At 47.0% G+C, this 15,213-nt stretch overlaps 1 protein-coding gene across 2 annotated transcripts in view; it reads left to right on the top strand.

Annotated features, from left to right (window-relative positions):
- The first annotated feature begins 4,640 nt into the window (after positions 1-4,640).
- The window catches only part of GNE (glucosamine (UDP-N-acetyl)-2-epimerase/N-acetylmannosamine kinase), a 57,023-nt gene continuing 46,450 nt past the window's right edge, over positions 4,641-15,213 (top strand). The window contains exon 1 of one of the 2 annotated variants that reach the window (XM_037902213.2): positions 4,641-4,988. In XM_037902213.2, the coding sequence (XP_037758141.1) occupies positions 4,800-4,988 (189 nt within the window). In that variant the 5' untranslated portion in view covers positions 4,641-4,799. The remainder of the gene's footprint in view (positions 4,989-15,213) is intronic. The other variant, XM_043546296.1, reaches the window with a different exon arrangement.

Genomic DNA, 15,213 nt, shown 5'->3' with positions numbered 1-15,213 from the left:
AGGCTACATTCTCCAGGCCCACCCATCTAACACCATTCATGGGCAGTAAATATACACCACGTGTGTCCCTTAAAGAGCAACACTGATATAACTATGGCATGTGTGAAGCTAAGGAAAGGAACACTGAAAAGCAACAGCCCAGCTGTTGCACTGAAAACAAGAAAAGACACAGAACAGATGCTGTGGCAGGTAGGCATCACCTGCAGACACACAGATTTGCTTTGCGTCATTGAATTGTGCCTCCAATGTTTGTGGGTACTTATCTTTGTGTGCACAACAGGGGGCACTGCATGTGTAAACAGGTATTAAAGTGTGCAATTACCCAATCTGCATATACCAAGATGAAGCTGGTGCGTAGACACACATGGCTGTGCCTGGTATGTTTTGCAAAAGCATTTTTTTATGCCTGTTCGAAACGCTGTTTGACTGTTTTTGTTTGATGTAAACCTGAGCACATTGAGAAAGAGACTCAAACCATGACCCTTTGAGTTTCCTTCCCTTGAGTTCTGCCTTTCTTGGATCTTTGCACAGCCATTCCTCTGACTCAAAGAACAGGAGGAGGCCTTCTCCAGGTGAGCTCAGGCTAATATGGCACTACTCCAAGGATCAAGGGCTGGGTCCCTGGCAGACTTACAGGGCAGTGTACATGAAACAAGCATTCGAGACAGATGAAAGAATTTACATTGAGGAAGTAACTTGAGACTGACGTAAAACTCCTGTAGGAGACAAATCATTGGAATGGCTGGAACTGCAGTTCCCATTATGTCAGATGAACTCTCAGTGGCCTTTGGAGAATAAGAGTCTTAACTCTGAGCCAGAGTGGGAAAGTATGTTGGTAAATTAGAGAGAATGGGTTTGTTTGTTCCTGTAATTCTCTGCTGGAAAACCTTAGCTTCGGAAGTCCTGCAGTTACTAGACAGATTAAATCATCCTCATGGTCGAACTGCAAAGGAAATTTTTTTACCAAAAATCCACACTTTTTAATAGACTGTTTATTATGAGTCTGGGTCCAAATGCAGCTCTAAGTCTATTACATGCAAAAAAACATTTTAAAACTACATAAACGTCAAAATACACTTGTGTGCCTATGTATATGTGATGGGAGGAAAAAAACAGGGGTCCTGTACTTGGAGGTGGTGACCCCTAGGAGGGTTGCAGTCAGGTGACAGGGGGTCATGAACCCCCTGCCCTTCCCATATTGCTAAATGGGAGGGCAATCCTGGCTACATCCAGATAGGAAAGGGTCCTGTTATAGAAAAGGGGTTTGTGGTATAGAATAAACTGAGAACCACTAAACCTCCCCCAAACATTGGTGCTGGAACTAGGGGTACTGGGGGTGCTGCTGCACCCCCTGGCATGAAGTGGTTTCCATTATATCCAGGATTTACAGTTTGATTCAATGGCTCTCAGTACCCCCACCATACAAACTGTTCCAGAGCCCCTGCCTCCAAATCATCCTCCTACAAATCAAAAACTTTCTCTCTTTATGCTGGAGATCCTGGCTGCTAGGTGCAGTTTTACAAAGGCTGTTCTACTCAGGGCCAAACTAGCTTTCGCTCATAGGTGAAAGAAGTCTTGGGCCCCCATTGAAATAAAGGGGAGTTTTGCCATTGACTTCAATAGGGCCAGGATTTCACTGAGTGTCGGCAAGAGATCCCCGTTGCCTGTTGGCTGGTGGTTGTTTTTTGAGGAACATATTTAAGGATGCTGAGCAAAGTACATTTTTTAATGTACACAGTATATTATGGTCTGCCTTCTTAATCTACATAATTAGGTGTGGATTAGTAGGTACTCTTCATATGGGGTGAAATTCACTGGGCAGAGAGCCCATTCATGTGCACTTAAGTTCCTTTTTTGTGTGGGCTTTAGTATTTAAATGGTGCACTGTATGTAGTATTCATTGCACTACTGACCTTTTCATGATACGTATTTGTTCGTATAGTATGAATGATTGTGTCTGTGTTTTATTAAGACCATTAAAAATAAGTGAACAAAGTTAAAGTTTCTCTCTAGCACTTCTTATGAATCCAGATCCTTCCAAGAGGTGGGGAACAGGGTTTGTGACATTGGAGCAGATAACTCGACCAGTAAATCTGGGATCCTGCCTGGCCTGGTACATTGGTACCTCAAAGGAAGAAGATTAAAAAGTAATTAACAAGATCCCAACTCTCACTCAGGTGCATAGTGAGGGAAGGTGATTTCCTATTCATTAGCCTGTGCCACAAGAGCTTGCCAAGGTAACAGCTGGAAGGACACGTGTAGTTCACATAAGTACAAGTTATTTCTTCTTTACCACAAGAAAGGAAATCGGTATGCTCTGCACTATGGCAGTGAAGATGTCGAGATTGTCAAATGGTTGAACGTTCTGTGACCGGAAATGTAACCAGGTTGTAAGGGGCCTAACCTGGGTTGCTCCAGTTGAAGACAAGTTGAGTGAGGCTAGGCTGTGCTGGTATGAGCATATCCAGTGGAGACCGGAGAGTTCTATCAGTAGGATGGTTCTTGCAAAGACTCAACAGAAGATGAGCAGGGGGACACTAAAGACTTGGTACATGGACTGGATATCCAATGTGCACGACAGCCTGACATATGAGCATGAGTTTTGGAAGAAGGCTATAAAAGTCCCTGACCTCGACTGGGGAAGTGGCAAGAAAGAAGAAGACATGTATTGTAGCGTCTAGGAGCTGTAACCATGGACCTGTACTATGCGCCATACAAACACAGAACAAAAAGTCCATGTGATTAATAGTCATAAAAATAACTCAGAGACAGAAGTAATAAAGTCCCAGCAAACTGTTCCATTAGACTTGGGCTGGCTCAAAAGGCCCTAGAACAGCCAATCCAATTCCAGTTCAAAGCTCTCTCTAGTCCACAACAATAACTATTGTTGTCTATCTCCTGTCAGCGCACAGATCCAAATCCTGGTCCTTCGCACAAAGCTCTGAGTAGCACAAATGGGACCATAGCAAGGCCTGGGATTGGGAATGGGTCTGAGCCCAGACTTATCAAAATGACTGTCAATCCACCCATTTAAGAAGTGTTTGAACACATACAGCATCTCAGCACTGTCCAGCTTAGAAGCTCTTAGGAAGAGGAAACAGCTCAGACAATGATACCAAAAATACCATTGAGCATCCTGATAAATGGCGATTTGAATTCCTTTTAATAAAGGAAAGAGGAAGCAAGACTAGTGCCCTGTGTTATGATCTCACAGTCCTGTCTGCTACTATGGGAGTTGGGAGCCTGGGTGTCTCTATCATTCTGAGCATAGTGCCCTGTCTAGAGCAGCTCTAATCAGCAGTTGTTGAGAACAGTGGTGGAGCTGAACTGCTAACAATGCTGGGCATGTCTCATAAAATTTTCCGCCAGGTGCATGTGGTCAAAAACATCCTGGATTTCCCTTCACAACTCCTTCAGCTTTTCCTGTCACACCACAACCAATGAGCTGGTCTCTGCATTCATTGAAAATGTTTGCACAATGTTTGTAGCTTCAGGTTACTCTACATCCCATTTTGGCCTGGGCAGTCCCTTTTTTAAGCTCTGTCCCGGCTGTCCCGACTTTTTTGGCAAAAGTGGGCCTTTGTCCCGTTTGCTCTTGCTGATTTGATCCATTGGCAAGAGCAAACGGGACAAACACCCACTGTGGTAAAAAAAAAAAAAGAAAGGTGGTGTGAGGTGCGGGTGAGCAGAGATACCAACTCCTTGAAGGGGGGAGGCCGGGCTCTGGTGCAGGGGAGGCAGGGTTCCAGTGACAGCTTCTTGCGGGGGGCAGGCAGAGTTCCAGCCACCCCAGCGACGCGTGGAGTGGGCGGGGGGGCCTCAGGCCAGCCACAGGGCAGGTTTGGGCCAGCCACATCTGGTGTCCCATTTTCCCTTTGGGAAATATGGTCACCCTGTAGCTGTGTGCACACAGGGTAGCTGTGCATTCAAATGGCCAGTTAAACATCTAGGTGCCCCTTTCCTGCATTTGCCTGGTTGGTGCACCGTTCCTGGCTCTGAAGGCACAAGGGTGGTCATGTACCTACACGTGGAGTGTTGTCTGCAGACCTGCACGCACACATCCTCCATTTTTGAAAATGGGGCATTTAAGATTTCATTGTCCTCTCCTAAGACAGCCTTGCCTCAAAGGGAGACACTGTTGCCTAGTGGATAGTGCACTGGACTGGGACTTGGGAAACCTGGGTTCTGTTACTAAGCCACTACGGTGTGACCTTGGATCACTTGCTAATTCCCTGTTCTGTTCATTCCCTCTGGGGCACCTGGCACTGGCCACTGTTGGAAGACAGGAGACTGGGCTAGATGGAACTTGGTCTGACCCAGTAGGGCCATTCTTACGTTGAGGGAGTCACTTCACCTCCCTGGGCCTCAGTTACCCATCTGTAAAATGGGGACAGTGACCTCTCCTTTGTAAAGTGCTTTGAGATCAATGGATAAAAAGTGCTCTATAAGAACTAGGTGGTATTATGGTGTCCTGATGCCCAGCAGAGTATTGTTTTCTCTAGGTTTTTAGACGATTGGAAGCATGTGTAACAACTGCTGAAGGTTCAACAGGCCAAGGAAAAGCTCTGGCCCCAGAGGGCAGATGGGGCTGAGAATCTACAAACCAGGCTTTCTCAGCCAGCCAGCTCTCAGGAAAAGGCAGCCTGGCATTCGCTGCTCCTTGGCAGATCCAGGCAGCTGAAGAGACTGCAATGACTTTAGTGGAAAAGTAAACGCGGCATGTGTGTGTGTGTTTCCTCCCTCCCCAGGACTGGAAGGGGGAAGAAGAGACTCAGCCGCTGGCCGGCAGGCATCTGGGCATGACTCAGAGCCCCGGTCTGACTGGCCGAGGGGTGGGGCGTCTGGGTCGGGATGGAATTCAGGTGCCTCGCTCCAGCTCCACGGTGGCAGCTGACGCCGGGGAGCCCGCAGCGGCTCTGCTCGTCCAGCGCGGCAGGATGGGCTCGAACCTGCACCCTCGCAGGCAGCGGGGCGTCGGAGGGCCGCATGTAAGTGAGAGCCCGCAGGAGCAGAGCGAGCCCACAGGAGAAGGAGGGGGGAGGGAGGGACACAGGATAACTGAACGTCTGCTTTAAATGTGGCTTCTCTGGCTTGCATGGGCGGCGGAGCATCCTGCCTTTCTCAGCTGGTGCGGGGAAGCAAGGGCTGGTTTTTGCATTTCTCCAGTGGAGGCGGAAAATGTATGAAGGGTTTGTGGTTTTTTCCTTCTGTTTGCTGCTACAGTGGCAAGCCATGAATGGAGCGGGCTTTGTCTTCCTCGCTTTCCTCTTCTCGGCCATGTGAGGCAGGTCTATTTCCAAACAAAGGAACAATGGCCAGGAATATATATATCTATATACTAAAGGAGTGCATCTGAAGAAGTGGGTTTTTTACCCACGAAAGCTTATGCCCAAATAAATCTGTTAGCCTTGAAGGTGCCACCGGACTCCTCGTGGCTGCAGACTAACACGGCTACCCCTCTGATACTTAAAGTAGTGAGGTCGCTTTTAAAAAAAATACAGTCTAATTTGACTTGCTTGTTAAGTGATGTGGCTGCTTTAAGACCCTGGTGTCCTTGCTTCTTTAACTGAGCAAATCTGACACAGGTCACTGGAGTAAATTAATCCCCAGGCTGCAGAAAGGGGAAGCTCTGCCTTGTGCTGATTTGTTCTGGGAGTTGTTGTGGGTTCAGTTGTTTTGTTTTGTTTTTTTAATGAGTTTTATTATAATCTGTGGAAAGCAGGCGACTTGTGAAAGTCGCCTGTCTTTGTTACAAGCCATTTCCATGCAGCAACCACAACAAAGTCGCAAGCATGAAAAATGCAGAGTGTTGCTGTTGTGTGATCTGTCACTCAGGGAGATAAATCTTGTGAAAATATTAGAGGAGGAAGGGTGGTCCTGTGCTTAAAACACAGGCCTGAGAGCAGTATCCGGGTCAGTGTTCCCATTGACTTCCATAGGGCCAGGATTCTCTCTCGCCCCTTCTCCCCCCCCGCCCCCCCCCCCCCGGCTCCTATCAGACTTCATGTGTCACCTTGGACAAGTCACTTAGCTTTCTTGTGCCTCGGTTTCTTCATTTGTCAAATGGTGACAGTGATTAGCAGCTGTGAGGTTTGGTTTGTAAAGCACATTGAAATTCTTGGACGAAAGGCACTGTACATATGCAAAGTAGTAGTCTTTTTATACATCATCTATTTCCATCCGTTTTCGTCTATAGCCAGATGTTGGGACATCTGGCAACTTCCTAAAGCTGACGTTTTATTTCTTATCAAGTTATTTCCCCACCCCACCCCCACCCCCACTCCCCCACCTCTGTACTCCTTGGGTGGAAAAGATTTCAGTTATGCTGCTCTGTTGATAGCACTTGGAGTTTAGGAGACTCCGATTCCAAGCGTGGTGTTAATAATAATAATAATTAATAATAAATAGTAATGATGTTTGTTATGACAGTGCCTGAGGCAGAATGGGACCCCATTGTACTAGGCGCTGTACAATAGTAGATGGTCCCTGCCTGGAAAGTTTACAATCAAATTCAACCAGACAGCCAGGGTGGGGAAGGGGTAGACAAATAGTGTAAGCTATATTAATTCCACAATTTATTTGGGGGGAGGGTTAGTTAGGAGGAGATCAGTTAAATGGGAAGGGAAGCAGGGTGAAGGGGACAGAGGAGAGGAGAAGAAGGTAAGAGAGGCAGGAGTGAAGTCAGGCTGAGATGAAGAGACTGGGGGAAGGAAAGAGTTGGAGCCAATAGCCAGTCAGCAGGGGGCAGGAGTCTAGGCTGTTCAAGACCCCAGGAGGCATTGCTGTGCCTTCCCTGGGTTGGAGATGCTAGCTGTAATGCCCGGATACTGCTCTGTGCCACGCTGTGAACTGTACTGTCCTACTGAACAGACACTGATGGGCCCATGCTCAGCGTACTGAGGATGACGTTTCCTCCACCCATGTAGAGCCTGTGGGCCAGATCCTCAGCTGGTGTAAATTGGCATAGCTTCCCTGACACATCAGTGAAGCTACACCAATTTATACCAGCTGAGGATCTGACCCTGATTATTCAGGATCTGTGATTTGACATTCACACCCCCACCGGTCCTCCCAGAATCTGAATGTTTTGTCACTTAACCTGGAATCACCCCTCTCCATTCCCCAGTGATTCCCACAGAAACATGCTTTGCTGCCTCCCCCCTGCCCCCCTCCCCAGCCAGCCTGGCCAGGTTTGACCTCAGCTCTAGCATCCACTGGGTTAGCAATGTTCAGTTGTGTCGCAAAATGCAGATTCTAGAGGCTCCTTCTCCACTGGTGTTTGTTCACAGCCGCTCCCTCGGGTGACACTGGCATTGATTAGCCTCGGAGGAGATCATGGCTACAAATTCACCCCGGGTGTCCAGTCTGAAGAGAGTGCAATCTAAAAGAGGCTTTAGAGGTTCAGGAGAGGAAGATGTTTTTTCTAGCATGAATGCACAGGGAACCCGACAGACCAACCTTGGTGCCACAGCTCCAGCAACAATGGCCTTTGTATTCAATAAATGCCTTGATCCCACAGTTGGATCCATGTAAGCAGACAGAGAACCACCTCCAAGATGCAGGCCTTAATTTATACCCCAAATTAGGGTTTGCAGAAAAAGCCTTCTAATGTCAGTGAAACTATTTCTGTGACACTTATTTTTTTAAAACAATAATTCCAATGAAAACAGCATGAAGTGCAAGTGGTAGCTTATATGATCTTCCCTGGTGTAGCCACTGTGGATGAAACTCAAGCCTAGCCTCTGCTCCATTGCATTAAGAGCATTTTCAGCTCCTATAGTGTCTGGCAGTAGCATTGGGGATTTAAGCTAAGACAGCTCATTTGATTTAGGTGTTATATGTCAGCCTCTGGCTAGTGCTTGGAGCAATATTTAGGTCCTCGGGAGAGCTAGATTCATCCCTTTTCATCTGCAAGCAGGACAACAATAATATTTAGCATTTTAGGCCTGGTGTAGGGAGGAGGCCCAGGAATTCCCAACCCTCCATGAGAAACAAATGCCACCACTTGAAACATGACACGTGTTCTAACATAAACAAACCATGTGTCTATGGCCCAGGCTCCCACATCAGAGCCTGTACAGCTGTGGATTTCCACTATATTAACACTAGCCCACTGGAGGATCAGGGCTTATCATAGGACAGTAGTAAATCAGGTGGGGGCGTCTGCTAAATACCTGCCATTACAATAATTCTAGTTAAGATCTAAACAAAAGCCAATCTTTCTTTAAAAAACAAACAAACAGAAAGGCCTGTTTAACTTGATACAGGCTTTGATGCAAAGGGCTTCAGCATGGTATCTGTCATTCAGGGCTTAATTTGTGCCAGCACCTGTAGGCTTGGCAGTTCAGAGCGCCGGCACCTCTGGGGTTGCTGCATCAGTTACGAATGAAAAAAAAATTGTTTAAACTGTGGCACCTAATGGCATGAACCCCGGCACCTGTTTCATTACAAATTAAGCACTGCTGTCATAGTTTATAAAACCAGTGTGATCTAGTAACGCCTTTGGGATTTGAAAGTGAAATGAAATTGGTTTCCTTCGTAAATGATGTTCTCCAATAATAAACATTGGTTTATTATCATGACTTTGTTAAGAGAGGGGATAAAACACATCCTACCCTAACAGTCCATTAAGGACCTAATCCAGCTTCCATGGACTTCAATGGAGAGACTCCCATTGATTTCAATCACAGCTGGATTATACCCTACCGGCCAGCTTGTGGCAGTGAATTCCTGGCCCTTGTTAGGAGCAATCTGAAGCCAGCCTGCCCCACAGGGAGTCCCATGTTGCACACAGAGAGAGACACAATGTCTCCTAGAGCTCTCTGCACTATGCAGGGGGTGCCTCCCACTGTGCCCAGCCAGCCATTAGAAACATGCAGCATGCACTACTCTTTGCAGCCATTTTAGGTTGCCTAAGGAAATCTGGGGACTCAGAAGCAAAAGAGACATATGGGCAAAATGAAGATCTTCATGCTTTTGTGCACAGCCCTTTAAAAAAGCAGGGTGTCTTCCATGCAAATTAAAGAGAGGCACGCATGTATTGCACCGTTTTGTTAATCGGTATGTTTGGAGAAAATCCTATAACCAGAGTAGGACTGGCAATATAGTTACTGACGTGGGGAAAGAAAATGAATACTCATAACTTTTAAGAAATTAATATAGCCAAGTAGACTCCTAATCCTGCTCTATCAACAGTGAATATATAATAACCAGCACTGGTTTTAAAATGTTCAGTGGGGGCAGGGGGGAAATTACCTTTAAAACTGGTTTCTTGCTGGTCAAATTTGCTATTGACTGATCTTCTCTGATGTCTACTAAATTATTATTACTACTATTTGTATATGAGAGTGTGAAGAGGCCCCAAGTCCACTGTGCCAGGTGCTGCACAAACAAACAGAGAAGTCCTGATCCTATTGAAGGCAAAGTCCCATTGACTTCAGTGGAGCCAGGACTGTGAGAAACAGTCCCTGCCCTGAAGAACTTATATGGTGTAAGTAGACACAACAGACAAAGGGTGGGAGGGGAAACTGAGGCACAGAGCGGGGACGTGACTTACCCAAGGTCACCTGGGAGTCCGATGGCAGAGTGAGAAATAGCACACAGGTCTCCTGAGTCCCAGTCCAGTGCTGCATGCACTAGATCACATTGCCTCTCAGAATTGAACTCCAGTTCACCAGGGTCCTTGGATCTGGGTTAAAAATGTGAAATATAAAATAGGGCAGCAAGACACAGTGTGATGCTGCATTTCTTATTATCAGCTTGTATTACCAGTAAGATAATTTCTTTTTCATGATTATTTGACAATTTAAACTGAAAAAAATCATGAAGAACTATCAGTAGACGATTAGTTTCAGTTCTTCCCCCCTCAAGCAAATATGTGCAGTAATATCTGTCCTCAGAGCCTACTTTATTTAACATCGAGTCTTTCCCGCCAGAAGCATCACCAGCCTCTGTTGTTTTGTTGATATTGAGAAATGTATTACTGTTGCTTCATGCTTTATACTGCAGCTGGACCTAGGCTGCTCACGATGTTAGATTCCTGCGTGGCTGGCAGCGTGCTCAAAAGATAACACCAAGGTCATGAGCACCAGAGAAGATAAGTACAGTTCCACAGAAAAAAGCTCTAACGTGGATTTAAGGTCTGCGATGTCTTGTAGCATTCCTATTGTTTTCAACATAAAATAAGATTTAATTTTTGAAAAAAGGTTCTTGACGTTATATTTGTAAAAACTGAACTTCAGTGGGAGTATGCACATGCTTAAGTGGTGTGCTGGATTGGGGTCCAAATAAACAGATAAAGGGTAGGGAATGGGATACAACAAAAAGGATATTATTTATTAGGCACAGATCAAGAGCCGCAATCATGGACATTACACTGGTGCTGTACAAGCACAGAACAAAAGCAGTGAAATTGAACTGCTTCTTATTAATTCACAGTAGAAATAACTTTTCTTTTTAATGTTCTTCTTATGTGAGAGAATAACTTTTAACTCAGTGGAACTATCACATCCATAAAGCTACTCGTTCTTAAGTTTTTGCCAGATCAAGGCCTTAGGATACAAATAGCTCTTTATAAAACATAAGGTAGTGGTTTTTAATATGTTTTTGAGTTAATTTCCTTTTAAAAAGTCCTGCAGCCTTTTCCCAAGTTCCCATAGAATCTGGGGCAGAAATTCCATACATGCTGCTCCATCTGAAAGCAGTGGCACCAATGGATGGAAGATTAGGCCCATTGACTGCAGTCTTGATGCTTTGTGAAAAATAATCACACTTATTTCTCCGTTTTTGACATGCTGTTGTTTTAACCCAAGTCCAAGGACCCTGGTGTCAGACTTCAGGGTGGGTAGCAGAGCACTTAAACATAAAATGTCGTTCATTTTGAGAGGCAGTGTGTATGATGTAGTGTAGTGTTCAAGATGACATCAACTGAAAGCAATGAAAGAAAAATATTTCTGTTTTTCAGTTCTCTTTCCACGTTTGACAGCACTCTGTATCGTTAGTTTCACTGTTTCTCCTGAACTGTCAGTTTCCTTTGTTGTGTGACAGACCCTTACATACAGCCACTCCCTGTAACCCACTCTTTAAAAAAAAACTGACTAGATTCCAACCTGTTCAGTATTGGCTGAAGCACTCCTGCAAGAGACAACCAGTTCAGCACAAAGTGGAATTAATCACCTGTTTACAAAAGTAATGTCAAACCCTACTGCTGAGCTCAAAAAGTAGAGTTGGGACGAATCCCCTGCTTGGATCTGATCTGTACACAAATCCAGCAATTTGCTCAGGTCCATATTCACACAAAAGTCATCTGAAAACATTGGCTGTCACCTCATGGCAGTGGCCATCATCAACCTTTGTTAAGTATGGTCCAGTTCCGCCCACCATCCCCTGACCCGCACAGTCTGCTTCCTGCACCCCAACTCCTAGCACTCATCTCCCACCCACCCTTAGCAAGCATGTTCAGACCCGCTCCATTTCAGTAACCAGATTAATTTGCTTAGAGAGACAGCATAGATAGCATGCTAGACTGGAATTTAAGAGACGGGGGTTCTATTCCCAGCTCTTCTGCTGGTTGACCTGGGGCAAATCACTTCACATCATCTCTTCCCTCCACCATTTGTCTGTCTTGCGTATTTAGACTGTAATCTTTTGAGGGTGTGGACTATCTCTGTGTACAGCCCCTAGCACAATGGGGCTAGGAACCAAGTTAGGGCCTCTAGGTGCTACTAGAAGCCCCGATTCAGGAAAGTGTATGCTTACATTTATCTCTATTCAGCAAAGCGCATGCTTAATTTTAAGCATGTGTGCTTTGCTGAATAGAGATGGACGTAAGCCTATGCCTAAGTGCTTTGTTGAATAAGAATGACATCCTAAACGGTCACAATACAGATAATAATTCTCTTCGCTGATAGATACAGAGGTCTGATATTTGGAATTTGGTAAAGATGATTATCCTACCCCTACTACATGGACAAGGTCTTGTTTGGTTGGTTTTTTTGAGCGGGGGGGGGGAAGGAGGCGCAATCTTAGTGCCAGAGTCCAGGCTACATTATGGGTTTTGTGCAGTGTTTTAGGATGTAATCATGTCAGTTTCTCAATACTGAGCTGTATCAGACTAGAGCTCTTATTTGGCTTTTGTCCATTGCATACATGCTTTGAGTAAGGACAAGTAGCTCCGTTCATTCCTGTGTGGCTGCAACTAAAGATTTATTTTGTGTATGTTTATTTTCTGTGTAAATCATAGTTTGAACAATTTAAACAAGCAGGAAGTTTCCCTAAGTCAACTGCAGGGTGACATTCTTGTAGGAGTATATCCTGGTTTGTTAGCCAGACTTATGTTAGCTGTTCCATTCAGGGCTGAGCCAGGGTTGTGGATTTTGACTCATATTTACCAAGTTTATTGAAGCTAATGAAAATTGAGGCTCTAAGATATTGGTGTGGGTCAGGCAGGTGCTGTACATCCGTCCTCACACAGCAGTGCTAATTCACCTCAATGTGTGCGACACACTGGCAGGGCGGCTCTACAGCACCTCTTGAGCAGATTGCCAGTTGTGTCCAGGTGGGTTTTTGACGTGCACAAGTGAGGACAAGACAAGACCATCATATCCATCTTCACTTGTAACCAAACGAGCCTAGGGTTTCCGAGCTACATGCCTTAAGTGCAGGGGGACTGGACTAGATGACTATTGAGGTCCCTTCTAGTCCTACACTTCTGTGATTATGGGCCTGATCCAAAGCGCAATGGGAGCCTATTGGCTTCAATGGACTTTGGATCAGGTCCCTATCTGACTCTTCCACCCATGTTAATCCCCACAATGGGGGTTGCTTTTTCTTTTCGTCCGAATCAAGATGTCCGTCTATAGCAGGGGCAGGCAAACTTTTTGGCCTGAGGGATGTATCAGGTTTCGAAAATTGTATGGAGGGCTGGTTAGGGGAGAGGGGCGTGGCCCGGCCCCCACCCCCTATCCATCCCCCCTGCTTCTCGCCCCCTGACAGCCCCCCCCTTGGGACTCCTGCCCCATCCAACCCCCACCCCGTTCCCTGATGGCCCCCCTGGGACCCCTGCCCCATCCAACCACCCCTTCTCTCTGTCCCCTGACCGCCCCCGGAACCTCTGCCCCTGACTGCCCCCCTGCCGCCCTATCCAACCCCCACTTTCCTTCCTTACTGCCTCCCCGGGACCCCTACCCCATCCAACCACCCCTTCTCCATGTCCCCTGACTGCCCCCCACCGCCCCATCCAACCCCTCCCTCCTTCCTGACTGCTCTAATATTTTTCTTTGGTGCTTATAACAAGTAGTACTTGTTGCTTGGTACTGTTATAGTAAATTCACACAGGGCAGGGGTGCGCAAACTTTTTGGCCCGAGAGCCACATTGGGATGCAAAACTGTATGGAGGGCCGGGTAGGGAAGGCTGTGCCTCCCCAAACAGCCTGGCCCCCACCCCCTATCCACCCCTTCCCACTTCCCACCCCCTGACTGCCCTCTCAGAGCCCCTGACCCATCCAACCCTCCCCCTCGCTCCTTGTCCCCTGACTGCCCCCACCTGGGACCTCACCCCCTAGCCTACCCCCACTGCTCCCTGTCCCCTGACTGCCTCCCCAGACCCCTATTCACACCCCCACCCCCTGACAGGCCCCCCAGGACCCCACCCCCTATCCAACCGCCCCCTGTCCCCTGACTGCCCCCGGGACCTCCTGCCCTTTATCCAACCCCCCCACTCCATGCCCCCTTACCATGCAGCTGAGAGCAGCTGGAGCCAGCTGCGCTGCCGGCATGGCTGCAGGGGAGGGGTGACAGCAGGGGAGGTACTGGGGGCTAGCCTCCCTTGCCAGGAGCTCAAGGGCTGGGCAGGACGGTCCTGTGGTACATTCATTACTGAGGTAATTCATAGTGACTGTGCCCTAGGGACAAGACTTTCAAAAGTGACTAGTGATTTGGGTGCCCAACTTTAGATACCTTGCAGGGGCCTGATTCTTAGACAGTGCTGAGTGGCTGTCCTTTAAAGTTCAGACCCCTGTTAAAGTGATTTAAGTTTGGCTGCCTCATCTCTGCTGTGCCCAACGTTGCGAGTTGCTTTTAAAAATCTTGGCCTGAATTTTCACATCCCTGTCATTAGTTAGGTCTCAGTTTCAGTATAAATACACTTAATGCAAATGAAGAGTTAGTTATAAAAAGGAACGCGAAGTAGCTCCATCTTAGATGCAGTACATGCTGACAACTGGCTAGTCCTAGGCGCTTTACTCAGGCAAAACTCCCATGCAAAGAAACGCAGCATCAGAGTCCCATAGCGTAAATGAAATGTATGTTAAAATTACTTTTGTAATATGGTATTTGGCTAGTACAATGGTCTCCATAGCCATGAATTAGTGACTATTACACTGGTAATACGGGATGCAGGTCAGTTGTGGTACCCCCTTAGATGTTTGGTAGCATGCTGAGTGCACCCCGCGTGCCGAGGCACTAGAGTTGTCCATTTTTGGGGGACATATTCCTGAAGGTTTCATCACAGGACATAATCTTTAATTACATATTAATCTTTAATTCCTGGAGATTCCATGACAATCCTAGAGGCACATGCCATTGTAGGTACTCCAACCGCCAGGCCTTTCGGGCTCTGGCCCTCAGTGGGTGCCCATACTTACTCCCAGATGCTGATGTTTAACAAAGGAGGCTTTTCTAGGGCTGCTGGAAATAAATACCGCAACTTCCCCAGGTACCACTGCTTTGGGTTACCAACAAAAAACGATACAACCCATAACAGGCCCCAGCCCAGCCCCTAAGAGCACTCCAGTCCAGTCGGATGAAGGTGGGGGTCTGCCAGCCCAGTGCTAGGGATGCTCAATCCAGGCCACCCCTTGCCCTGGAGTCAATCATGCACCAGCTGCAGCTCCCTTGGACAGAATCCAGTCCTTTTATCCCACATGTGTAGCCTCATTCGGGCCCATCCACACAGATCTCTATTTGTAGGCCATTAGGTTATCCTCCAGCTGCAGCTACCATGGGCTCCCTTGACAGCAAAAGGCTGCATCCCATTCTCAGCCCTTCAGTCCCAGCTCCTAAACTGCCTGGCTTTGTCACTGCTGCTTCCGCTCCCTCTGGTGCTAAATCCCACTAACTTCCCTTTCCCAGACTGGAAGCAATGAGGGGAGCCTTCTGCTAACTGGATGTTGCATGGGAAGGTTAGCGCAGTACCCAGTAAAGAGCCAGCAGCGT

Source organism: Chelonia mydas, chromosome 5 (assembly GCF_015237465.2).
Source record: "Chelonia mydas isolate rCheMyd1 chromosome 5, rCheMyd1.pri.v2, whole genome shotgun sequence".
Taxonomy (NCBI): domain Eukaryota; kingdom Metazoa; phylum Chordata; order Testudines; family Cheloniidae; genus Chelonia; species Chelonia mydas.
The sequence above is the reverse complement of the archived record's forward strand: the minus strand, read 5'-3'. Positions and strand labels throughout refer to the sequence as shown.